We start from the raw sequence: 25,577 nt of genomic DNA, 5'->3' as shown, positions 1-25,577 counted from the left end.
TGTATATACACATTTTATATACATACACAGTGGGGAAAAAAAGTATTTAGTCACCACCAAATGTGCAAGTTCTCCCACTTAAAAAGATGAGAGGCCTGTAATTTTCATCATATGTACACTTCAACTATGACAGACAAAATGAGAAAAAAATCCAGAAAATCACATTGTAGGATTTTTAATGAATTTATTTTCAAATTATGGTGGAAAATAAGTATTTGGTCACCTACAAACAAGCAAGAATTCTGGCTCTCACAGACATGCAACTTCTTCTTTAAGAGGCTCCTCTGTCCTCCACTCGTTACCTGTATTAATGGCACCTGTTTGAACTTGTTATCAGAATAAAAGACACCTGTCCACAACCTCAAACAGTCACAATCCAAACTCCACTATGGCCAAGACCAAAGAGCTGTCAAAGGACACCAGAAACAAAATTGTAGACCTGCACCAGGCTGGGAAGACTGAATCTGCAATAGGTAAGCAGCTTGGTTTGAAGAAATCAACTGTGGGAGCAATTATTAGGAAATGGAAGACATACAAGACCACTGATAATCTTCCTCGATCTGGGACTCCACGCAAGATCTCACCCCGTGGGGTCAAAATGATCACAAGAACGGTGAGCAAAAATCCCAGAACCACACGGGGGGACCTAGTGAATGACCTGCAGAGTGCTGGGACCAAAGTAACAAAGCCTACCATCAGTAACACACTACGCCGCCAGGGACTCAAATCCTGCAGTGCCAGACGTGTCCCCCAGCTTAAGCCAGTACATGTCCAGGCCCGTCTGAAGTTTGCTAGAGAGCATTTGGATGATCCAGAAGAAGATTGTGAGAATGTCATATGGTCAGATGAAACCAAAATAGAACTTTTTGGTAAAAACTCAACTCGTCGTGTTTGGAGGACAAAGAATGCTGAGTTGCATCCAAAGAACACCATACCTACTGTGAAGCATGGGGGTGGATACATCATGCTTTGGGGCTGTTTTTCTGCAAAGGGACCAGGACGACTGATCCGTGTAAAGGAAAGAATGAATGGGGCCATGTATCGTGAGATTTTGAGTGAAAACCTCCTTCCATCAGCAAGGGCATTGAAGATGAAACGTGGCTGGGTCTTTCAGCATGACAATGATCCCAAACACACCGCCCGGGCAACGAAGGAGTGGCTTCGTAAGAATCATTTCAAGGTCCTGGAGTGGCCTAGCCAGTCTCCAGATCTCAACCCCATAGAAAATCTTTGGAGGGAGTTGAAAGTCCGTGTTGCTCAGCAACAGCCCCAAAACATCACTGCTCTAGAGGAGATCTGCATGGAGGAATGGGCCAAAATACCAGCAACAGTGTGTGAAAATCTTGTCAAACGTTTTCTGTAAGTCTTCACATCTGTCATTGCCAACAAAGGGTATATAACAAAGTATTGAGATAAACTTTTGTTATTGACCAAATACTTATTTTCCACCATAATTTGCACATAAATTCATAAAAAATCCTACAATGTGATTTACTGGATTTTTTTTCTTCTCATTTCGTCTGTCATAGTTGAAGTGTACCTATGATGAAAATTACAGGTCTCTCTCATCTTTTTAAGTGGGAGAACTTGCACAATTGGTGGCTGACTAAATACTTTTTTGCCCCACTGTATATATATATATATATATATATATATATATATATATATATATATATATATATATATATTTCCTTTATTCCCCTCCAACCCTACCACCACTCCCCCAAATGGAGCAAAGTAGTGAACAACAGGTGTCAGTGACCACAGATAGAGCTTGGTTTCTTCCCGATAGTGCACCCTATTGTCACGCCCTGACCTTAGTTATCTTTGTTTTCTTTATTATTTTGGTTAGGCCAGGGTGTGACAATGGTGGTTGGTTTAGTTTTGTCTTGTCTAGGGGTTTTTGGCCTGTCTAGGGTTTTTGTATATCTATGGGGTTTTAGTATGTCTAGGTATATGTAGGTCTATGGTGGCCTGAATTGGTTCCCAATCAGAGACAGCTGTTTATCGTTGTCTCTGATTGGGGATCCTATTTAGGTTGCCTATTTACCATTTTTGGTTTTGTGGGTTATTGTTTATGTGTAGTTGAATGTCAGTACTCAGTTTATCATAGTGCCACGGTCGTTCTGTCTTATTTCTGTGTTATTTCTGTGTTTTTTCTGTGTTATTTCTGTGTTATTAATTCATTAAAAGAAGAATGTATTCTTATCACACTGCGCCATGGTCTCCTCTTTCTGACGACCGTGATATTAGGCCTGTATTTACAGCTTATACATACTATATACATTTTACAATAGTTTTATTTGTGTTTGTTTTTAACTCATCCTTCCTCAACCTCTCCCATATATTTAGGATGTCCATCCAGTTTCTATTTGACATCTCTTTCAGGTTGTGCTCTTTTCACAAAGGTTCTCACATTTTACAGTATGTTTTACATTAGTTATCTATCATATATTATCTTGTTATTAGTTGTTATTAGTCCCATCCTTCAGCTCCCTTCAACCCATCCCCTCTATCTCTTAAAACCATTCAGTCCCATTCATCAGCTCCATTCAACCCCTCCCATCTATCTCTCAACACCATCCAGTCCAATCCTTCAGCTCCATTCAACCCCTCCCATCTATCTCTTAACACCATCCAGTCCCATCCTTCAGCTCCATTCAACCCCTCCCATCTATCTCTTAACACCATCCAGTCCCATCCTTCAGCTCCCTTCAGCCCCTCCCATCTATCTCTCAACACCATCCAGTCCAATCCTTCAGCTCCATTCAACCCCTCCCATCTATCTCTTAACACCATCCAGTCCCATCCTTCAGCTCCCTTCAACCCCTCCCATCTATCTCTTAACACCATCCAGTCCCATTCTTCAGCTCCATTCATTCCCTCCCATCTATCTCTTAACACCATCCAGTCCCATCCTTCAGCTCCCTTCAACCCCTCCCATCTATCTCTTAACACCATCCAGTCCCATCCTTCAGCTCCCTTCAACCCCTCCCATCTATCTCTTAACACCATCCAGTCCCATCCTTCAGCTCCATTCAACCCCTCCCATCTATCTCTTAACACCATCCAGTCCCATCCTTCAGCTCCATTCAACCCCTCCCATCTATCTCTTAACACCATCCAGTCCCATCCTTCAGCTCCCTTCAGCCCCTCCCATCTATCTCTCATCACCATCCAGTCCAATCCTTCAGCTCCATTCAACCCCTCCCATCTATCTCTTAACACCATCCAGTCCCATCCTTCAGCTCCATTCAACCCCTCCCATCTATCTCTTAACACCATCCAGTCCCATCCTTCAGCTCCATTCAACCCCTCCCATCTATCTCTTAACACCATCCAGTCCCATCCTTCAGCTCCATTCAGCCCCTCCATCTATCTCTTAACACCATTCAGTCCCATCCTTCAGCTCCATTCAACCCCTCCCATCTATCTCTTAACACCATCCAGTCCCATCCTTCAGCTCCATTCAACCCCTCCCATCTATCTCTTAACACCATCCAGTCCCATCCTTCAGCTCCATTCAACCCCTCCCATCTATCTCTTAACACCATCCAGTCCCATCCTTCAGCTCCATTCAACCCCTCCCATCTATCTCTTAACACCATCCAGTCCCATCCTTCAGCTCCATTCAACCCCTCCCATCTATCTCTTAACACCATCCAGTCCCATCCTTCAGCTCCATTCAACCCCTCCCATCTATCTCTTAACACCATCCAGTCCCATCCTTCAGCTCCATTCAGCCCCTCCATCTATCTCTTAACACCATCCAGTCCCATCCTTCAGCTCCATTCAACCCCTCCCATCTATCTCTTAACACCATCCAGTCCCATCCTTCAGCTCCATTCAACCCCTCCCATCTATCTCTTAACACCATCCAGTCCCATCCTTCAGCTCCATTCAGCCCCTCCATCTATCTCTTAACACCATTCAGTCCCATCCTTCAGCTCCATTCAACCCCTCCCATCTATCTCTTAACACCATCCAGTCCCATCCTTCAGCTCCATTCAACCCCTCCCATCTATCTCTTAACACCATCCAGTCCCATCCTTCAGCTCCATTCAACCCCTCCCATCTATCTCTTAACACCATCCAGTCCCATCCTTCAGCTCCATTCAACCCCTCCCATCTATCTCTTAACACCATCCAGTCCCATCCTTCAGCTCCATTCAACCCCTCCCATCTATCTCTTAACACCATCCAGTCCCATCCTTCAGCTCCATTCAACCCCTCCCATCTATCTCTTAACACCATCCAGTCCCATCCTTCAGCTCCATTCAACCCCTCCCATCTTTCTCTCAACACCATCCAGTCACATCCTTCAGCTCCGTTCAACCCCTCCCATCTATCTCTTAACACCATCCAGTCCCATCCTTCAGCTTCATTCATCCCCTCCCATCTATCTCTGAACACCATCCAGTCCCACCCTTCAGCTCCCCTCAACCCCTCCCATCTATCTCTGAACACCATCCAGTCCCATCCTTCAGCTCCCTTCAACCCCTCCCATCTATCTCTGAACACCATCCAGTCCCATCCTTCAGCTCCATTCAACCCCTCCCATCTATCTCTTAACACCATCCAGTCCCATCCTTCAGCTACCCTCAACCCCTCCCATCTATCTCTGGTAAATGGCAACCTAAATAGGATCCCCAATCAGAGACAACGATTGGGAACCAATTCAGGCCACCATTCAACCCCTCCCATCTATCTCTTAACACCATCCAGTCCCATCCTTCAGCTCCATTCAACCCCTCCCATCTATCTCTTAACACCATCCAGTCCCATCCTTCATCTACCCTCAACCCCTCCCATCTATCTCTCAACACCATCCCTATTGGATTTATATTTTGCCATTTATTTTCCAACTGTGCTGTGATGAATCACAAAAGTACTGAACCTTTCTATTCTCATGGTTTCTACAGATTGTACATTGAAAATAAACATTTTTTGCTAAAGGTAGATAGACAATAGAGCTGAGTAGAGCTGAGATTCTGTTTCCTGCTACATCACATTGTGTGTGTGTGTGTGTGTGTGTGTGTGTGTGTGTGTGTGTGTGTGTGTGTGTGTGTGTGTGTGTGTGTGTGTGTGTGTGTGTGTGTGTGTGTGTGTGTGTGTGTGAGGAGTATTAGGGCCAGTGAAGGAAAGGTGAGGCTTCATTCTCTAGTCTCATAAACAGACACATGATTCCTAAATCGTTTTGGCCTCTGATAAGCTATGTTTTAGCAGTGCCTCTCTCTGCCTTCAACCATATTCACTATGCAGCTCTAAATCAATGCATCCTTTCTCACTTGAGTCACATCCTCTCTCCTCCTTCCTCCTCCTCTCTCCTCCTTCCTCCTCCTCCTCTCTCCTTCCTCCTCTTCATCTCTCCTCCTCTCTCCTTCTCTCTCCTCCAATTTGACCAAAATGTCACAGAGTTTGTTGCTACCACATTGACACTACCTTGTTTATGTGTCTATGAATTGACAGTACATTTAATATCACAGGAGGCGTGTGGTAATGACTGGAGTGGAATCGGTGGAACGGTATCAAACACATGGAAACCGTTTGTTCCGTTCCGGACATTATTATGAGCCGTTCTCCCCTCTGCAGCCTCCTGTGATTAATATACAGGTATATGATATGTCCAAGTAGATATAGGTGGATGTTGTTGTTTTAGTTTTTTTTTATGTTAACAGGCTCTTTGTCTCTGTAATTAATTAAGGTCATTGAAATGAAATCAGTGCTGTGTTTATGATCTCCCGTGGGAACTAATTCACCAGCTCTCAGCTCTCTTATTCATAGTAATTTGTACTTATTCCTCTTTCCTATGGTTCTTCATGATCAGATAAAGGAAAAAGCCCCAGAAAACACCTCTTAGTGGGCGATGGAGGGTGACAGAGAATTGGACAGACAGACAGACAGACAGACAGACAGACAGACAGACAGACAGACAGACAAAGAAAGAAATGAAGACAAGCAACAACAACTCATCAACTTTACATTTTGTAGAAATAATCGTTGGACATTGCTTTATGGGTATTGGTATGTGCACACCCACTAACTGATTTATTTATGCCAGCAGCATACCACCCTGCATACCACTGCTGGCTTGCTTCTGAAGCTAAGCAGGGTTGGTGCTGGTCAGATGCTGCTGGAAGTGGTGTTGGAGGGCCAGTAGGAGGCACTCTTTCCTCTGGTCTAGAGAATATCCCAATGCCCCAGGGCAGTGATTGGGGACACTGCCCTGTGTAGGGTGCCGTCTTTCAGATGGGACGTTAAACGGGTGTCCTGACTCTCTGAGGTCATTAAAGATCCCATGGTACTTATCGTAAGAGTAGGGGTGTTAACCTCGGTGTCCTGGCTAAATTCCCAATCTGACTCTCAAACCATCATGGTCACCTAATAATCCCCAGTTTACAATTGGCTCATTAATCCCCTGTAACTCTCAGTCAACTTACCTGGTAAAATAATGGATAAATATTTAAATGTCAAAGTCTACCAGGAACTGCTGTCTGATTGGAGGACAAAGAAAGGTGACTAAAAGAACACCTGAAGATGGACATGAACACAAGGTTAAATCAATCTAATGTATTTATAAAGCTCTTTTTTCATAAGCAACAAAGTGCTTTACAGCAACCCGACCTAGAAAACACAGAGTTTGCAGAGCAGATACATTAGCCAGATTTGAGAGATAGAGTGGGAGAGAGAGAGAGGGAGAGAGAGACCACAACATACAGTTCAGCTATTCCTGTTAGCTGTGTAACACTATAGCCACCTCTCACATCACCCCAGTGGATTCAACACATTGGTAGTGAATGATGCAGGTTCCCTCTATACAACGCTATGTTAAGCACCTGGAAAAGCTCATTATTTAAAGTATCTCACAACAACAAGACAAATAGGAGTCAGTTTTGCAACTGATCATTTCTCAGAAAAGCTGTGTTTGTGTGTGTGTGTGTGTGTGTGTGTGTGGCACTGTGTACCAAAACGTTGGTACTTTTTTTCCAATACTATAACGTGAAAAAAAAAACGGTCAGGTATTTGAATTTGTTACCGTCTCTTGTTCTATCATATGTGTTGTACGTTTTGGAAATCAACTGTATTGAACTTATTAGAAAATGTATTAAATTTGCTCAAGCGTAGGCATATCACAATTCATGTACCGAATGCATCAGTGATTTTTGTATTCCAGTAGAGGCGACAGCACAGGAATGACCCTGTCTGTGTGTGATGTGTGCATCACGTCTACCACTTCGTGTAGCCGTTAGCAATGCTAACGGTAGATGGTCGATGGAAATACTTTCCCGAATAACCTTTCCCAAAGTAATCAACTAAAAGTTAACTACAAAGTATCTTATATGCGTTGCCTACCTGGCAGAATCATGATCACTTGCATCAATCCAGTGGGAATTTGTTTTGAAAACTCCATCACAAATGCACTACAGAAACAGCGCTAACCCAACAACAGTGCTAGGTGGCTGTGCTACAGAAACAGCGCTAACCCAACAACAGTGCTAGGTGGCTGTGCTACAGAAACACTGCTAACCCAACAACAGTTCTAGGTGGCTGTGCTACAGAAACACTGCTAACCCAACAACAGTGCTAGGTGGCTGTGCTACAGAAACAGCGCTAACCCAACAACAGTGCTAGGTGGCTGTGCTACAGAAACACTGCTAACCCAACAACAGTGCTAGGTGGCTGTGCTACAGAAACACTGCTAACCCAACAACAGTGCTAGGTGGCTGTGCTACAGAAACAGCGCTAACCCAACAACAGTGCTAGGTGGCTGTGCTACAGAAACACTGCTAACCCAACAACAGTGCTAGGTGGCTGTGCTACAGAAACAGCGCTAACCCAACAACAGTGCTAGGTGGCTGTGCTACAGAAACACTGCTAACCCAACAACAGTGCTAGGTGGCTGTGCTACAGAAACACTGCTAACCCAACAACAGTGCTAGTTGGCTGTGCTACGGAAACAGCACTAACCCAACAACAGTGCTAGGTGGCTGTGCTACAGAAACACCGCTAACCCAACAGCAGTGCTAGGTGGCTGTGCTACGGAAACAGCGCTAACCCAACAACAGTGCTTGGTGCTAGCAAGCGTAACTACACTCAAAAAACTACATTTCATGGGTTTTTCCCAGACCTCAAAAGTGGTCTCCTGGTGTGGTTTAAGCATCGTTGTAAACTTAACATCCAATATTGTTGTTTTACTACAAAAAAAAATCAGTCGTTCAGGTATCACACTAGTGTGTGTGTTTTTTATTTTTATTTTTTATTTCACCTTTATTTAACCAGGTAGGCTAGTTGAGAACAAGTTCTCATTTGCAACTGCGACCTGGCCAAGATAAGGCATAGCAGTGTGAACAGACAACACAGAGTTACACATGGAGTAAACAATTAACAAGTCAATAACACAGTAGAAAAAAAGGGGAGTCTATATATACATTGTGTGCAAAAGGCATGAGGTAGGCAAATAATTACAATTATGCAGATTAACACTGGAGTGATAAATGATCAGATGGTTATGTACAGGTAGAGATATTGGTGTGCAAAAGAGCAGAAAAATAAAAATAAATAAATAAAAACAGTATGGGGATGAGGTAGGTGAAAATGGGTGGGCTATTTACCAATAGACTATGTACAGCTGCAGCGATCGGTTAGCTGCTCAGATAGCAGATGTTTGAAGTTGGTGAGGGAGATAAAAGTCTCCAACTTCAGCGATTTTTGCAATTCGTTCCAGTCACAGGCAGCAGAGAACTGGAACGAAAGGCGGCCAAATGAGGTGTTGGCTTTAGGGATGATCAGTGAGATACACCTGCTGGAGCGCGTGCTACGGATGGGTGTTGCCATCGTAACCAGTGAACTGAGATAAGGCGGAGCTTTACCTAGCATGGACTTGTAGATGACCTGGAGCCAGTGGGTCTGGCGACGAATATGTAGCGAGGGCCAGCCGACTAGAGCATACAAGTCGCAGTGGTGGGTGGTATAAGGTGCTTTAGTGACAAAACGGATGGCACTGTGATAAACTGCATCCAGTTTGCTGAGTAGAGTATTGGAAGCAATTTTGTAGATGACGTCGCCGAAGTCGAGGATCGGTAGAATAGTCAGTTTTACTAGGGTAAGTTTGGCGGCGTGAGTGAAGGAGGCTTTGTTGCGGAATAGAAAGCCGACTCTTGATTTGATTTTCGATTGGAGATGTTTGATATGGGTCTGGAAGGAGAGTTTAGAGTCTAGCCAGACACCTAGGTACTTATAGATGTCCACATATTCAAGGTCGGAACCATCCAGGGTGGTGATGCTGGTCAGGCGTGCGGGTGCAGGCAGCGAACGGTTGAAAAGCATGCATTTGGTTTTACTAGCGTTTAAGAGCAGTTGGAGGCCACGGAAGGAGTGCTGTATGGCATTGAAGCTCGTTTGGAGGTTAGATAGCACAGTGTCCAAGGACGGGCCGGAAGTATATAGAATGGTGTCGTCTGCGTAGAGGTGGATCAGGGAATCGCCCGCAGCATGAGAAACATCATTGATATATACAGAGAAAAGAGTCGGCCCGAGAATTGAACCCTGTGGCACCCCCATAGAGACTGCCAGAGGACCGGACAGCATGCCCTCCGATTTGACACACTGAACTCTGTCTGCAAAGTAATTGGTGAACCAGGCAAGGCAGTCATCCGAAAAACCGAGGCTACTGAGTCTGCCGATAAGAATACGGTGATTGACAGAGTCGAAAGCCTTGGCAAGGTCTATGAAGACGGCTGCACAGTACTGTCTTTTATCGATGGCGGTTATGATATCGTTTAGTACCTTGAGCGTGGCTGAGGTACACCCGTGACCGGCTCGGAAACCAGATTGCACAGCGGAGAAGGTACGGTGGGATTCAAGATGGTCAGTGACCTGTTTGTTGACTTGGCTTTCGAAGACCTTAGATAGGCAGGGCAGGATGGATATAGGTCTGTAACAATTTGGGTCCAGGGTGTCGCCCCCTTTGAAGAGGGGGATGACTGCGGCAGCTTTCCACTCCTTGGGGATCTCAGACGATATGAAAGAGAGGTTGAACAGGCTGGTAATAGGGGTTGCGACAATGGCGGCGGATAGTTTCAGGAATAGAGGGTCCAGATTGTCCAGCCCAGCTGATTTGTACGGGTCCAGGTTTTGCAGCTCTTTCAGGACATCTGCTATCTGGATTTGGGTAAAGGAGAACCTGGAGAGGCTTGGGCGAGTAGCTGCGGGGGGGGGGGAGCTGTTGTCCGAGGTTGGAGTAGCCAGGCGGAAGGCATGGCCAGCCGTTGAGAAATGCTTGTTGAAGTTTTTGATAATCATGGATTTATCGGTGGTGACCATGTTACCTAGTCTCAGTGCAGTGGGCAGCTGGGAGGAGGTGCTCTTGTTCTCCATGGACTTCACAGTGTCCCAGAACTTTTTGGAGTTGGAGCTACAGGATGCAAACTTCTGCCTGAAGAAGTTGGCTTTAGCTTTCCTGACTGACTGTGTGTATTGGTTCCTGACTTCCCTGAACAGTTGCATATCGCGGGGACTATTCGATGTTAGCGCAGTCCGCCACAGGATGTTTTTGTGCTGGTCGAGGGCAGTCAGGTCTGGAGTGAACCAGGGGCTATATCTGTTCTTAGTTCTGCATTTTTTGAACGGAGCATGCTTATCTAAAATGGTGAGGAAGTTACTTTTAAAGAAAGACCAGGCATCCTCAACTGACGGGATGAGGTCAATGTCCTTCCAGGATACCCGGGCCAGGTCGATTAGAAAGGCCTGCTCACAGAAGTGTTTTAGGGAGCGTTTGACAGTGATGAGGGGTGGTCGTTTGACTGCGGCTCCGTAGCGGATACAGGCAATGAGGCAGTGATCGCTGAGATCCTGGTTGTAGACAGCGGAGGTGTATTTGGAGGGCCAGTTGGTCAGGATGACGTCAATGAGGGTGCCCTTGTTTACAGAGTTAGGGTTGTACCTGGTGGGTTCCTTGATGATTTGAGTGAGATTGAGGGCATCTAGCTTAGATTGTAGGACTGCCGGGGTGTTAAGCATATCCCAGTTTAGGTCACCTAACAGAACAAACTCTGAAGCTAGATGGGGGGCGATCAATTCACAAATGGTGTCCAGGGCACAGCTGGGAGCTGAGGGGGGTCGGTAGCAGGCGGCAACAGTGAGAGACTTATTTCTGGAGAGAGTAATTTTCAAAATTAGTAGTTCGAACTGTTTGGGTATGGACCTGGAGAGTATGACATTACTTTGCAGGCTATCTCTGCAGTAGACTGCAACTCCTCCCCCTTTGGCAGTTCTATCTTGACGGAAGATGTTATAGTTGGGTATGGAAATCTCAGAATTTTTGGTGGCCTTCCTGAGCCAGGATTCAGACACGGCAAGGACATCAGGGTTAGCAGAGTGTGCTAGAGCAGTGAGTAAGACACACTTAGGGAGGAGGCTTCTGATGTTGACATGCATGAAACCAAGGCTTTTTCGATCACAGAAGTCAACAAATGAGGGTGCCTGGGGACATGCAGGGCCTGGGTTTACCTCCACATCACCCGCGGAACAGAGAAGGAGTAGTATGAGGGTGCGGCTGAAGGCTATCAAAACTGGTCGCCTAGGGCGTTGGGGACAGAGAATAAGAGGAGCAGGTTTCTGGGCATGGTAGAATATATTCAGGGCATAATGCGCAGACAGGGGTATGGTGGGGTGCGGGTACAGCGGAGGTAAGCCCAGGCACTGGGTGATGATGAGAGAGGTTGTATCTCTGGACATGCTGTGAGTGTGTGTGAGTGTGCCAATGTTCAGTACTGTCAGCATGCAAGTCAATATGGAAAGAGATGGATTGAGACACACAGACATCCAAGGACATACAGTGCATTTGGAAAACATTCAGACCAATTTACTTTTTACACATTTTCTTATTCTTAAATTGATTAAATAGTTTTTTTCCCCCCCTCATCAATCTACACACAATACCCAATAATGACAAGGCAAAAACAGTTAATTTTTTATGTATATTAGCAAATTGATTAAAAATGAAAAACAGAAATATCACATTTACATAAGTATTCATTTACATAAGTATTACTCAGTACTTTGTCGAAGCACCTTTGGCAGTGATTACAGCCTCAAGTCTTCTTGGGTATGACGCTACAAGCTTGGCGCACCTGTATTTGGGGAGTTTCTCCTATTCTTCTCTGCAGATCCTCACAAGCTCTGTCAGGTTGGATGGGAAGGGTTGCTGCACAGATATTTTCAGGTCTGTCCACAGATGTTTGATTGGGTTCAAGTCCGGGCACGGGCTAGGACACTCAAGGACATTCAGAGACTTGTCCCGAAGCCACTCCTGCGTTGTCTTGTCTGTGTGCTTAGGGTTGTTGTCCTGTTGTAAGGTGAACTTTCGACCCAGTCTAAGGTCCTGAGTGCTCTGGAGCAGGTTTTCATCAAGGATCTCTCTGTACTGTGCTCCGTTCATCATTCACTCGATCCTGACTAGTCTCCCAGTCCCTGCTGCTGAAAAACATCCTCACAGCATGGTCACCTCCCTGTCCAAGACACTTCTCCCCCGGTGGCTCAGTTTGTCCGGGTCTAGGATAAGTCTTGGTGGTTCCAAACTTCTTCCATTTAAGAATGATGGAGGCCACTGTGTTCTTGGGGACTTTCAACGCTGCAGAAATGTTTTGGTACCCTTCCCCAGATCTGTGCCTTTCCAAATCATGTAAAATCAATTGAATTTACCACAGGTGGACTACAATAAAGTTGTAGAAACATCTCAAGGATGACCAATGGAAACGGGATGCACCTGAGCTCAATTTCGAGTCTCATAGCAAAGGGTCTGAATACTTATGGAAATAAGGTACTTCTGTTTTTTTTAATTTGCAAACATATACAAAAACCTGTTTTCGCTTGTTACGGTGCGTGAATGAGGACCCAAAAGCGAATTAACGTAAACAGAGCTTCTTTAATAACAAAACAAATGTAGGCTCAGATGGACCGGCAGATTCCGACAGGACAGGACAAGGTTGCAGCAAACATGACGATAGTCTGGTTCAGGCATGAAAAACACAAACAAGAATCCGACAAAGACAGAAACAAAAACAGAGAGAGATATAGAGGACTAATCAGAGGGAAAAAGGGAACAGGTGGGAAAAGGGGTGACGAGGTAGTTAGGAGGAGACAAGGAACAGCTGGGGGAAAGAGGGGGAGAAAAGGTAACCTAATAACGACCAGCAGAGGGAGACAGGGTGAAGGGAAAGGACAGAAACAAGACACAACATGACAATACATGACAGTACCCCCCCACTCACCGAGCGCCTCCTGGCGCACTCGAGGAGGAAACCTGGCGGCAACGGAGGAAATCATCGATCAGCGCACGGTCCAGCACGTCCCGAGAGGGAACCCAACTCCTCTCCTCAGGACCGTACCCCTCCCAATCTACTAGGTACTGATGACCACGGCCCCGAGGACGCATGTCCAAAATCCTACGGACCCTGTAGATGGGTGCGCCCTCGACAAGGATGGGGGGGGGGGGGGGGGGGAAGACGAGCGGGGGCGCGAAGAACGGGCTTGACACAGGAGACATGGAAGACCGGGTGGACGCGACGAAGATATCGCGGAAGAAGAAGTCGAACTGCGACAGGATTAATGATCTGAGAAATACGGAACGGACCAATGAACCGCGGGGTCAACTTGCGAGAAGCGGTCTTAAGGGGAAGGTTCTGAGTGGAGAGCCAAACTCTCTGACCGCGACAATATCTAGGACTCTTAGTTCTACGCTTATTAGCAGCCCTCACAGTCTGCGCCCTATAACGGCAAAGTGCAGACCTGACCCTCTTCCAGGTGCGCTCGCAACGTTGGACAAAAGCCTGAGCGGAGGGGACGCTGGACTCGGCGAACTGAGATGAGAACAGCGGAGGCTGGTACCCGAGGCTACTCTGAAAAGGAGATAGGCCGGTCGCAGACGAAGGAAGCGAGTTGTGGGCGTATTCTGCCCAGGGGAGCTGTTCTGACCAAGACGCAGGGTTGCGAAAAGAAAGACTGCGTAAGATGCGACCAATAGTCTGATTGGCCCGTTCTGCTTGACCGTTAGACTGGGGGTGAAAGCCGGAAGAGAGACTGACGGAAGCCCCAATCAAACGGCAAAACTCCCTCCAAAATTGAGACGTGAATTGCGGACCTCTGTCCGAAACGACGTCTGACGGAAGGCCATGAATTCTGAAAACATTCTCGATGATGATTTGTGCCGTCTCTTTAGCAGAAGGAAGCTTAGCAAGGGGAATAAAATGAGCCGCCTTAGAGAACCTGTCGACAACCGTAAGAATAACAGTCTTCCCCGCTGACGAAGGCAGTCCGGTGACAAAATCTAAGGCGATGTGAGACCACGGTCGAGAGGGAATGGGAAGCGGCCTGAGACGGCCGGCAGGAGGGGAGTTACCGGACTTAGTCTGCGCGCAGACCGAACAAGCAGCCACGAAGCGACGCGTGTCATGCTCCCGGGTGGGCCACCAAAAACGCTGGCGAATGGAAGCAAGCGTACCCCGAACGCCAGGGTGGCCGGCTAACTTGGCAGAGTGAGCCCACTGAAGAACGGCCAGACGAGTAGGAACGGGAACGAAAAGAAGGTTCCTGGGACAAGCGCGCGGCGACGGAGTTTGAGTGAGTGCTTGCTTTACCTGCCTCTCAATTCCCCAGACAGTCAACCCGACAACACGCCCCTCAGGGAGAATCCCCTCGGGGTCAGTGGAGGCTACTGAAGAACTGAAGAGACGAGATAAAGCATCAGGCTTGGTGTTCTTAGAGCCCGGACGATAAGAAATCACAAACTCGAAACGAGCGAAAAACAGCGCCCAGCGCGCCTGACGCGCATTAAGTCGTTTGGCAGAACGGATGTACTCAAGGTTCCTATGGTCAGTCCAAACGACAAAAGGAACGGTCGCCCCCTCCAACCACTGTCGCCATTCGCCTAGGGCTAAGCGGATGGCGAGCAGTTCGCGGTTTCCCACATCATAGTTACGTTCCGACGGCGACAGGCGATGAGAAAAATACGCGCAAGGGTGGACCTTGTCGTCAGAGAGGAAGCGCTGAGAAAGAATGGCTCCCACGCCCACCTCTGACGCGTCAACCTCGACAACGAACTGTCTAGTGACGTCAGGTGTAACAAGGATAGGTGCGGATGTAAAACGATTCTTGAGGAGATCAAAAGCTCCCTGGGCGGAAACGGACCACTTAAAGCACGTCTTGACAGAAGTAAGGGCTGTGAGAGGGGCTGCCACCTGACCGAAATTACGGATGAAACGACGATAGAAGTTCGCGAAGCCGAGAAAGCGCTGCAGCTCGACGCGTGACCTAGGGACGGGCCAATCAATGACAGCTTGGACCTTAGCGGGATCCATCTTAATGCCTTCAGCGGAAATAACAGAACCGAGAAATGTGACGGAGGAGGCATGAAAAGAGCACTTCTCAGCCTTCACAAAAAGACAATTCTCTAAAAGGCGCTGGAGGACACGTCGAACGTGCTGAACATGAATCTGGAGTGACGGTGAAAAAATCAGGATATCGTCAAGGTAAACGAAAACAAAGATGTTCAGCATGTCTCTCAGGACATCATTGACTAATGCCTGAAAGACAGCTGGAGCGTTAGCGAGGCCGAAAGGAAGAACCCGGTATTCAAAGTGCCCTAACGGAGTGTTAAACGCCGTCTTCCACTCGTCCCCCTCCCTGATGCGCACGAGATGGTAAGCGTTACGAAGGTCCAACTTAGTGAAAAACCTGGCTCCCTGCAGGATCTCGAAGGCTGAAGACATAAGAGGAAGCGGATAACGATTCTTCACTGTTATGTCATTCAGCCCTCGATAATCTATGCAGCGGCGCAGGGACCCGTCCTTCTTCTTAACAAAAAAAACCCCCGCTCCGGCAGGAGAGGAGGAGGGGACTATGGTACCGGCGGCAAGAGCTACAGACAAATAATCTTCGAGAGCCTTACGTTCGGGAGCCGACAGAGAGTATAGTCTACCCCGGGGGGGAGTGGTTCCCGGAAGGAGATCAATACTACAATCATACGACCGGTGTGGAGGAAGAGAGGTGGCCCTGGACCGACTGAACACCGTGAGCAGATCGTGATATTCCTCCGGCACCCCTGTCAAATCACCAGGCTCCTCCTGTGAAGAAGAGACAGAGGAAACAGGAGGGATAGCAGACATTAAACATTTCACATGACAAGAGACGTTCCAGGAGAGGATAGAATTACTAGACCAATTAATGGAAGGATTATGACAAACTAGCCAGGGATGGCCCAAAACAACAGGTGTAAAAGGTGAACGAAAAATTAAAAAATAAATGGTTTCGCTATGATTACCAGAAACAGTGAGGGTTAAAGGTAGCGTCTCACGCTGAATCCTGGGGAGAGGACTACCATCCAGGGCGAACAAGGCCGTGGACTCCCTTAACTGTCTGAGAGGAATGTCATGTTACCGAGCCCAGGTCTCGTCCATAAAACAGCCCTCCGCCCCAGAGTCTATTAAGGCACTGCAGGAAGCTGACGAACCGGTCCAGCGTAGATGGACCGACAAGGTAGTGCAGGATCTTGAAGGAGAGACAGGAGTAGTAGCGCTCACCAGTAGCCCTCCGCTTACTGATGAGCTCTGGCTTTTACTGGACATGAAGTGACAAAATGACCAGCAGAACCGCAATAGAGACAGAGGCGGTTGGTGATTCTCCGTTCCCTCTCCTTAGTCGAGATGCGGATACCTCCCAGCTGCATAGGCTCAGCACCCGAGCCGGCAGAGGAAGATGGTAGTGATGCGGAGAGGGGGGCAACGGAGAACGCGAGCTCCTTTCCACGAGCTCGGTGACGAAGATCAACCCGTCGCTCAATGCGAATAGCGAGTTCAATCAAGGAATCCACGCTGGAAGGAACCTCCCGGGAGAGAATCTCATCCTTTACCTCTGCGCGGAGACCCTCCAGAAAACGAGCGAGCAAAGCCGGCTCGTTCCAGCCACTGGAGGCAGCAAGAGTGCGAAACTCAATAGAGTAGTCTGTTATGGATCGATTACCTTGACATAGGGAAGACAGGGCCCTGGAAGCCTCCTCCCCAAAAACAGATCGATCAAAAACCCGTATCATCTCCTCCTTAAAGTCCTGATACTGGTTAGTACACTCAGCCCTTGCCTCCCAGATTGCCGTGCCCCACTCACGAGCCCGTCCAGTAAGGAGAGATATGACGTAGGCGACACGAGCAGTGCTCCTGGAGTAAGTGTTGGGCTGGAGAGAAAACACAATATCACACTGGGTGAGGAACGAGCGGCATTCAGTGGGCTCCCCAGAGTAACACGGCGGGTTATTGATTCTGGGCTCCGGAGATTCGAAAGCCCTGGAAGTGGCCGGTGGATCGAGGCGGAGATGGTGAACCTGTTCTGTGAGGTTGGAGACTTGGGTGGCCAGGGTCTCAACGGCATGTCGAGCAGCAGACAATTCCTGCTCGTGTCTGCCTAGCATCGCTCCCTGGATCTCGACGGCTGAGTGGAGAGGATCCGAAGTCGCTGGGTCCATTCTTGGTCGGATTCTTCTGTTACGGTGCGTGAATGAGGACCCAAAAGCGAATTAACGTAAACAGAGCTTCTTTAATAACAAAACAAACGTAGGCTCAGATGGACCGGCAGATTCCGACAGGACAGGACAAGGTTGCAGCAAACATGACGATAGTCTGGTTCAGGCATGAAAAACACAAACAAGAATCCGACAAAGACAGAAACAAAAACAGAGAGAGATATAGAGGACTAATCAGAGGGAAAAAGGGAACAGGTGGGAAAAGGGGTGACGAGGTAGTTAGGAGGAGACAAGGAACAGCTGGGGGAAAGAGGGGGAGAAAAGGTAACCTAATAACGACCAGCAGAGGGAGACAGGGTGAAGGGAAAGGACAGAAACAAGACACAACATGACAATACATGACATCGCTTTGTCATTTTCGGGAATTGAGTTCAGATTGCTCAGGATTTTTATTTTATTTTATCAATTTTAAAATAAGGCAGTAACATAACAAAATGTGGGAAAAGTCAAGGGGTCTGAATATTTTCCGAAGGCACTGTGTAAATCAGGAAGAGACCACTTCCACAAAATTCTGCGGCTAGCATCAAGTGAGACGTGACATGCCGTTTCTATGAATACAGATGTAAACCAAGTGGCTTCAAGTATCATCGAGTCAGTGAGAGGGCCTGGACATATTCCGTTTGAAAGGGCAAAACTTCCCAAAAAAATAACAAATACAAAGGTCAATTCAAATTAATAAAATAAAAAATAAGAAAATTGTTCAGTTGCTTTCATTTTCAAGTTGATTAAATCAACTTGCACTGAAAAAACACATCTGTACGTGAGTGTGTGTGGTGTCTGTGTGGTGTCTGTGTAAACGTGAGTGTGTGTGGTGTCTGTGTGTCTGTGTAAACGTGAGTGTGTGTGGTGTCTGTGTGTCTGTGTAAACGTGTGTGTGTGTGTGTGTGGTGTCTGTGTGTCTGTGTAAACGTGAGTGTGAGTGGTGTCTGTGTAAACGTGAGTGTGTGTGGTGTCTGTGTAAACGTGAGTGTGTGTGGTGTCTATGTGTGTCTGTGTAAACGTGTGTGTGTGTGTGTGTGTGCGTGCGTATGTGTGTGTGTGGGGGGATGACTCTTTACACACCATTTGATTTGCATCTCAAATTGCATCACATCCCCTACATAGTGCACTACTTCTGGTCAAAACTAGTGCACTATGTAGGGAATTGGGTGCCATTTGGGACAGACACAAATGAGTGCTCTCTGCTGAGCTGTTAGCTGAACAGGTCTAATCTCCATTACATCCCACATCATCACAAACAAACACAGAGACATCACATGACTACAGGACCCTCACAGCAGAGTAGAGACTACAGTATGATACTACATTATGAAACTACAGGACCCTCACGGCAGAGTAGAGACTACATTTTGATACTACATTATGATACTACATTATCATACTACATTATGATACAACATTATGATACTACAGGACCCTCACAGCAGAGTAGAGACTACATTATGATACTACATTATGATACTACATTATGATACTACAGGACCCTCACAGCAGAGTAGAGACTACATTATCATACTACATTATGATACTACATTATGATACTACATTATGATACTACAGGACCCTCACAGCAGAGTAGAGACTACATTATCATACTACATTATGATACTACATTATGATACTACATTATGATACTACAGGACCCTCACGGCAGAGTAGAGCACATTACAGTACCTGGCAGTACACGTTTCTAAGGGCCATAGGGAAAGGTGTGTCTTTCAGACCGTGAACATTTTACCTCAGCAGAGGGACAGTGAAGGGCAGGGAGAGGAGAGGAGAGGAGAGGAGAGGAGAGGAGAGGAGAGGAGAGGAGAGCCACAGCAGTATCCTTGTAGTCGACACAGGAACTCATGTTAGGTCACTCGATGTGGGCTGACTATTTTGGCAGTTGATCAAAGAAGTCAATGATACAGTTTTCAGATGAAAGAAACACCTGCGTGGCTTTGTATTTCACATCAATCATATCATTTCAATGACTTTTTTTTAATTCGTTGTCGTGGCAGAGCGGAATGAGGCACTGCGACGGTAAAAATCCACGTTAATCCAGGTAAATGGTTGTTTTCATTCAAACGGAAACAGGAACTTGCAGACGTCTTCACAACAGCCCTGACACCTCAAAGTCAACAAGTCTTTTTGAAATGTGCCGCAACCACCACCACCACTTTTGTTCCACGTCAATTTTTACTATTTGACTTAACAGGCTGAAAACATCTGAAGAAGAGAGGCACAAACGGAGGTTTTTATGTGTTACTGAGCAGGGCCGGCTACAGGCGTAAACAACATAAGTGATAGCTTAGGCCCGACCCAACAAAATATTACAAATATATCATTTTTGTTGGGGATTGGAGGGGGGGGGGCTCAGTCAGGATCTCAACATACTGTTGAGAGTCAGAATAGTAGAATACACAAGGCGCCAGTTAAAAATGTGATCAGCAATTCTTCTCTTGTTTTGGAAGTCATTGACAGTCACTCAATTAGTCATGTCAGCTAACATTTTTTAGACTGGTAGGTTAGTCAAGCCTGTTATCTAAGCTTGTAGTAATCGTGGTTGAATAGCGAACAGGCACGCGGGGCACTGACCTCCAGGGGACCCCCATTGATTCGTTAGTCTACTACACGGACTCTACTACAGGGACTCTACTACAGGGACTCTACTACAGGGACTCTACTACACGGAGGTTACGTGGACTCTACTACACGGAGGTTACGTGGACTCTACTACACGGAGGTTACGTGGACTCTACTACACGGAGGTTACGTGGACTCTACTACACGGAGGTTACGTGGACTCTACTACACGGAGGTTACGTGGACTCTACTACACGGAGGTTACGTGGACTCTACTACACGGAGGTTACGTGGACTCTACTACACGGAGGTTACGTGGACTCTACTACACGGAGGTTACGTGGACTCTACTACACGGAGGTTACGTGGACTCTACTACACGGAGGTTACGTGGACTCTACTACACGGAGGTTACGTGGACTCTACTACACGGAGGTTACGTGGACTCTACTACACGGAGGTTACGTGGACGCTGACCTAAAGCTAGGCATAAGCTACATAAACTCCACCAGACTGTATTAGCCTGTTGAACTAAAGCTAAGCTGTTGTTGAATTAAAGCTAAGCTAAGCTAACACAAATCTTAAGGTCTCAGGCTAGGTCACCCATCACCACAGCGTAGTTCACTGAACCACCTATGCTCCATTGTTATTCAGATAGATCAGATAAATCCATCACAGAAAGGCCGGGTCTGGAGCTCCATGCTACAGCACAGGGATGCCCTGTATTAATGTAGCCAGCGGTGGGAACCTAGCTTCACAGAGTTTCCAGACCAGATTAAGAAATGCAGTATTTCTCACCGCTGTATCCCACAGAGACAGAAACCAGGACAGAGTGGACTGGTATATGTGGAAACAACTGGGTTCCAACCAACTTGGGGCTTATGCACACCAACTGATGGTGTTAGACCACTGACCTAGAGCCTAGAATTGATCTAGAACCTGAAACTGACCTAGAGCCTGAAACTGACCAAGAGCCTAGAATTTAAGTAGATCCTAGAATTAACCTAGAATTGACATAGAGCCTAGAATTGACCTAGAGCCTAGAATTGACCTAGAGCCTGAAACTGACCTAGAGCCTAGAATTGATCTAGAACCTGAAACTGACCTAGAGCCTAGAATTGATCTAGAACCTGAAACTGACCTAGAGCCTGAAACTGACCAAGAGCCTAGAATTGAACTAGATCCTAGAATTAACCTAGAATTGACCTAGAGCCTAGAATTGACCTAGAGCCTAGAATTGACCTAGAGCCTGAAACTGACCTAGAGCCTAGAATTGATCTAGAACCTGAAACTGACCTAGAGCCTGAAACTGACCTAGAGCCTAGAATTGACCTAGAGCCTGAAACTGACCTAGAACCTAGAATTGATCTAGAACCTGAAACTGACCTAGAGCCTGAAACTGACCTAGAGCCTGAAACTAGCCTAGAGCCTAGAATTGACCTAGAGCCTGAAACTGACCTAGAACCTAGAATTGATCTAGAACCTGAAACTGACCTAGAGCCTGAAACTGACCTAGAGCCTGAAACTGACCAAGAGCCTGAAACTGACCTAGAGCCTAGAATTGATCTAGAACCTGAAACTGACCTAGAGCCTGAAACTGACCAAGAGCCTAGAATTTAAGTAGATCCTAGAATTAACCTAGAATTGACATAGAGCCTAGAATTGACCTAGAGCCTAGAATTGACCTAGAGCCTGAAACTGACCTAGAGCCTAGAATTGATCTAGAACCTGAAACTGACCTAGAGCCTAGAATTGATCTAGAACCTGAAACTGACCTAGAGCCTGAAACTGACCAAGAGCCTAGAATTGAACTAGATCCTAGAATTAACCTAGAATTGACCTAGAGCCTAGAATTGACCTAGAGCCTAGAATTGACCTAGAGCCTGAAACTGACCTAGAGCCTAGAATTGATCTAGAACCTGAAACTGACCTAGAGCCTGAAACTGACCTAGAGCCTAGAATTGACCTAGAGCCTGAAACTGACCTAGAACCTAGAATTGATCTAGAACCTGAAACTGACCTAGAGCCTGAAACTGACCTAGAGCCTGAAACTAGCCTAGAGCCTAGAATTGACCTAGAGCCTGAAACTGACCTAGAACCTAGAATTGATCTAGAACCTGAAACTGACCTAGAGCCTGAAACTGACCTAGAGCCTGAAACTGACCAAGAGCCTGAAACTGACCTAGAGCCTAGAATTGATCTAGAACCTGAAACTGACCTAGAGCCTGAAACTGACCTAGAGCCTAGAATTGACCTAGAGCCTGAAACTGACCTAGAACCTATAATTGATCTAGAGCCTGAAACTGACCTAGAGCCTGAAACTAACCTAGAGCCTAGAATTGACCTAGAGACTAGAATTAACCTAGAATTGACCTAGAGCCTAGAATTGACCTAGAATTGCCCTAGAGCCTAGAATTGACCTAGAATTGACCTAGAGCCTAGAATTGACCAAGAGCCTAGAATTGACCTTGTAGCGTTAAGACAAGTCTTCTGGTCTCAGGTAAGGTTACTGATCGAGAGCGAGAGCATCATTCTCCGAACCACCTCCGTTGCACGCGCTACAATGTCACTCACCACTCTGATGGTGGATGATCAGCTGCATCAGATAAAACCATTAGAGGAAGGTCAGACCCAGTCAGTCCTACGCTCTATGCTACAACACCACGGTGATGAGCTGTGTTCACGTAGCCAGCAGAGGGCAGACAGCTTAGCATCACAGAGTTACAACCAGATGCTACATGGTGACTCACCACAGTGAAGTCCTCAGCGCTGCACTCCATGCCGCGGTAGTAGCACGACAGCAGCATGTCCTTGATGTCGTGGCCCGTCCGGTCGTAGAACTCACGCATGTTAAAGGGGCGGGGCTTGAAGTTGAGGAAGTCAGATTTGATCTTCAGGGTCTCCAGAACGCTTTCCTCAACCAGGTGAGTGTCTCTAATCTCATACCTTGGAAACATGGAAGCAGAAGGACAGTTAGGATCGGTCCTATAGCATCCTATCGGATCTGTTAGAGGACTAGAGGAGGGGTTATTGATCATCGGGGTCTCCGGGATGCTCTCCTCAACCAGGTGAGTGTCTCTGATCTCATACCTTGGAAACATGGAAGCAGAAGGACAGTTAGGATCGGTCCTATAGCATCCTATCGGATCTGTTAGAGGACTAGAGGAGGGGTTATTGATCATCGGGGTCTCCGGGATGCTCTCCTCAACCAGGTGAGTGTCTCTGATCTCATACCTTGGAAACATGGAAGCAGAAGGACAGTTAGGATCGGTCCTATAGCATCCTATCGGATCTGTTAGAGGACTAGAGGAGGGGTTATTGATCATCGGGTTCTCCGGGATGCTCTCCTCAACCAGGTGAGTGTCTCTGATCTCATACCTTGGAAACATGGAAGCAGAAGGACAGTTAGGATCGGTCCTATAGCATCCTATCGGATCTGTTAGAGGACTAGAGGAGGGGTTATTGATCATCGGGGTCTCCGGGATGCTCTCCTCAACCAGGTGAGTGTCTCTGATCTCATACCTTGGAAACATGGAAGCAGAAGGACAGTTAGGATCGGTCCTATAGCATCCTATCGGATCTGTTAGAGGACTAGAGGAGGGGTTATTGATCATCAGGGTCTCCGGGATGCTCTCCTCAACCAGGTGAGTGTCTCTGATCTCACACCTGCGACAGAACAGAATGATAGTTATATGAAAGTTAGGGATAGAACTAGGGGTTAGGGTTAGTGGTTAGGACAGAGGAAATCAGCTTTGGGAGGGTGTCCCTTTACATACCTGGACAGAACGGAGAAGTTTTAAGTCAACTTTAACAAATAACTTCTCATACACAACATGACCAACAGTATGTTGCTCGTCGAACATCTCATTCCGAAATCATGGGCATTAATAAGGAGTTGGTCCCCCCGTTGCTGCTGTAAAAGCCTCCATTCTTCTGGGGAGGCTTTCCACTAGATGTTGGAACATTGCTGCTATAACAGCCTCCATTCTTCTGGGGAGGCTTTCCACTAGATGTTGGAACATTGCTGCTATAACAGCCTCCATTCTTCTGGGAAGGCTTTCCATTTCATTGTTGGAACATTGCTGCTATAACAGCCTCCATTCTTCTGGGAAGTCTTTCCATTTCATTGTTGGAACATTGCTGCTATAACAGCCTCTAATACAGCCTCTATCGTTGGCTTTATCACAGCCTCTATCACAGTCTCTATCGTTGGCTTTTATCACAGCCTCTATCGTTGGCTTTTATCACAGCCTCTATCGTTGGCTTTTATCACAGGCTCTATCACAGCCTCTATCGTTGGCTTTTATCACAGCCTCTATCGTTGGCTTTTATCACAGCCTCTATCGTTGGCTTTTATCACAGCCGCTATCGTTGGCTTTTATCACAGCCTCTCGTTGGCTTTACAACAGCCTCTATTGTTGGCTTTATCACAGCCTCTATCACAGCCTCTATCGTTGGCTTTTATCACAGCCTCTATCGTTGGCTTTACCACAGCCTCTATCACAGCCTCTATCGTTGGCTTTTATCACAGCCTCTATCGTTGGCTTTATCACAGAATCTAACACAGCCTCTATCGTTGGCTTTTATCACAGCCTCTATCGTTGGCTTTTATCACACCCTCTATCGTTGGCTTTACAACAGCCTCTATCGTTGGCTTTATCACAGCCTCTAACACAGCCTCTATCGTTGGCTTTATCACAGCCTCTATTGTTGGCTTTATCACAGGCTCTAACACAGCCTCTATCGTTGGCTTTATCACAGCCTCTATCACAGCCTCTATCGTTGGCTTTTATCACAGCCTCTATCGTTGGCTTTTATCACACCCTCTATCGTTGGCTTTACAACAGCCTCTATCGTTGGCTTTATCACAGCCTCTAACACAGTCTCTATCGTTGGCTTTATCACAGCCTCTATTGTTGGCTTCATCACAGGCTCTAACACAGCCTCTATCGTTGGCTTTTATCACAGCCTCTATCGTTGGCTTTTATCACAGCCTCTATCGTTGGCTTTATCACAGCCTCTAACACAGCCTGTATCACAGCCTCTATCGTTGGCTTTATCACATTCTCTATCGTTGGCTTTATCACATCCTCTATCGTTGGCTTTTATTACAGCCTCTAACACAGCCTGCATCACAGCCTCTATCGTTGGCTTTATCACAGCCTCTATCGTTGGCTCTATCACAGCCTCTATCACAGCCTCTATCACAGCCTCTATCACAGCCTCAATCGTTGGCTTTATCACAGCCTCTATCACAGCCTCTATCGTTGGCTTTTATCACATAAATGTTTGGTGATCAACTAGGAATGACTTGAAGATCGACCTGCTTTATCACAGCGATCGACCAGTTGGTGACTACTGTCCTAGAGACATCTAGTCTTCTCAGACCAAGGAGGGAGAGACAGATGAAGGCAGGATACTCAAAGCCCTGTGTTCTGTT

The 25,577-nt window shown here is 46.7% G+C and overlaps 1 protein-coding gene across 1 annotated transcript in view; it reads right to left on the bottom strand.

The window, feature by feature from the left end:
* The window catches only part of LOC110493299 (acid-sensing ion channel 1), a 459,369-nt gene that overhangs the window by 400,702 nt on the left and 33,090 nt on the right, over positions 1–25,577 (bottom strand). Inside the window, exon 2 of the mRNA XM_036950916.1 lies at positions 22,888–23,083. Coding sequence (XP_036806811.1) covers positions 22,888–23,083 — 196 coding nt within the window. The remainder of the gene's footprint in view (positions 1–22,887; positions 23,084–25,577) is intronic.

The sequence above is a fragment of the Oncorhynchus mykiss genome, chromosome 17, assembly GCF_013265735.2.
Source record: "Oncorhynchus mykiss isolate Arlee chromosome 17, USDA_OmykA_1.1, whole genome shotgun sequence".
Lineage (NCBI taxonomy): Eukaryota > Metazoa > Chordata > Actinopteri > Salmoniformes > Salmonidae > Oncorhynchus > Oncorhynchus mykiss.
The sequence above is the reverse complement of the archived record's forward strand: the minus strand, read 5'-3'. Positions and strand labels throughout refer to the sequence as shown.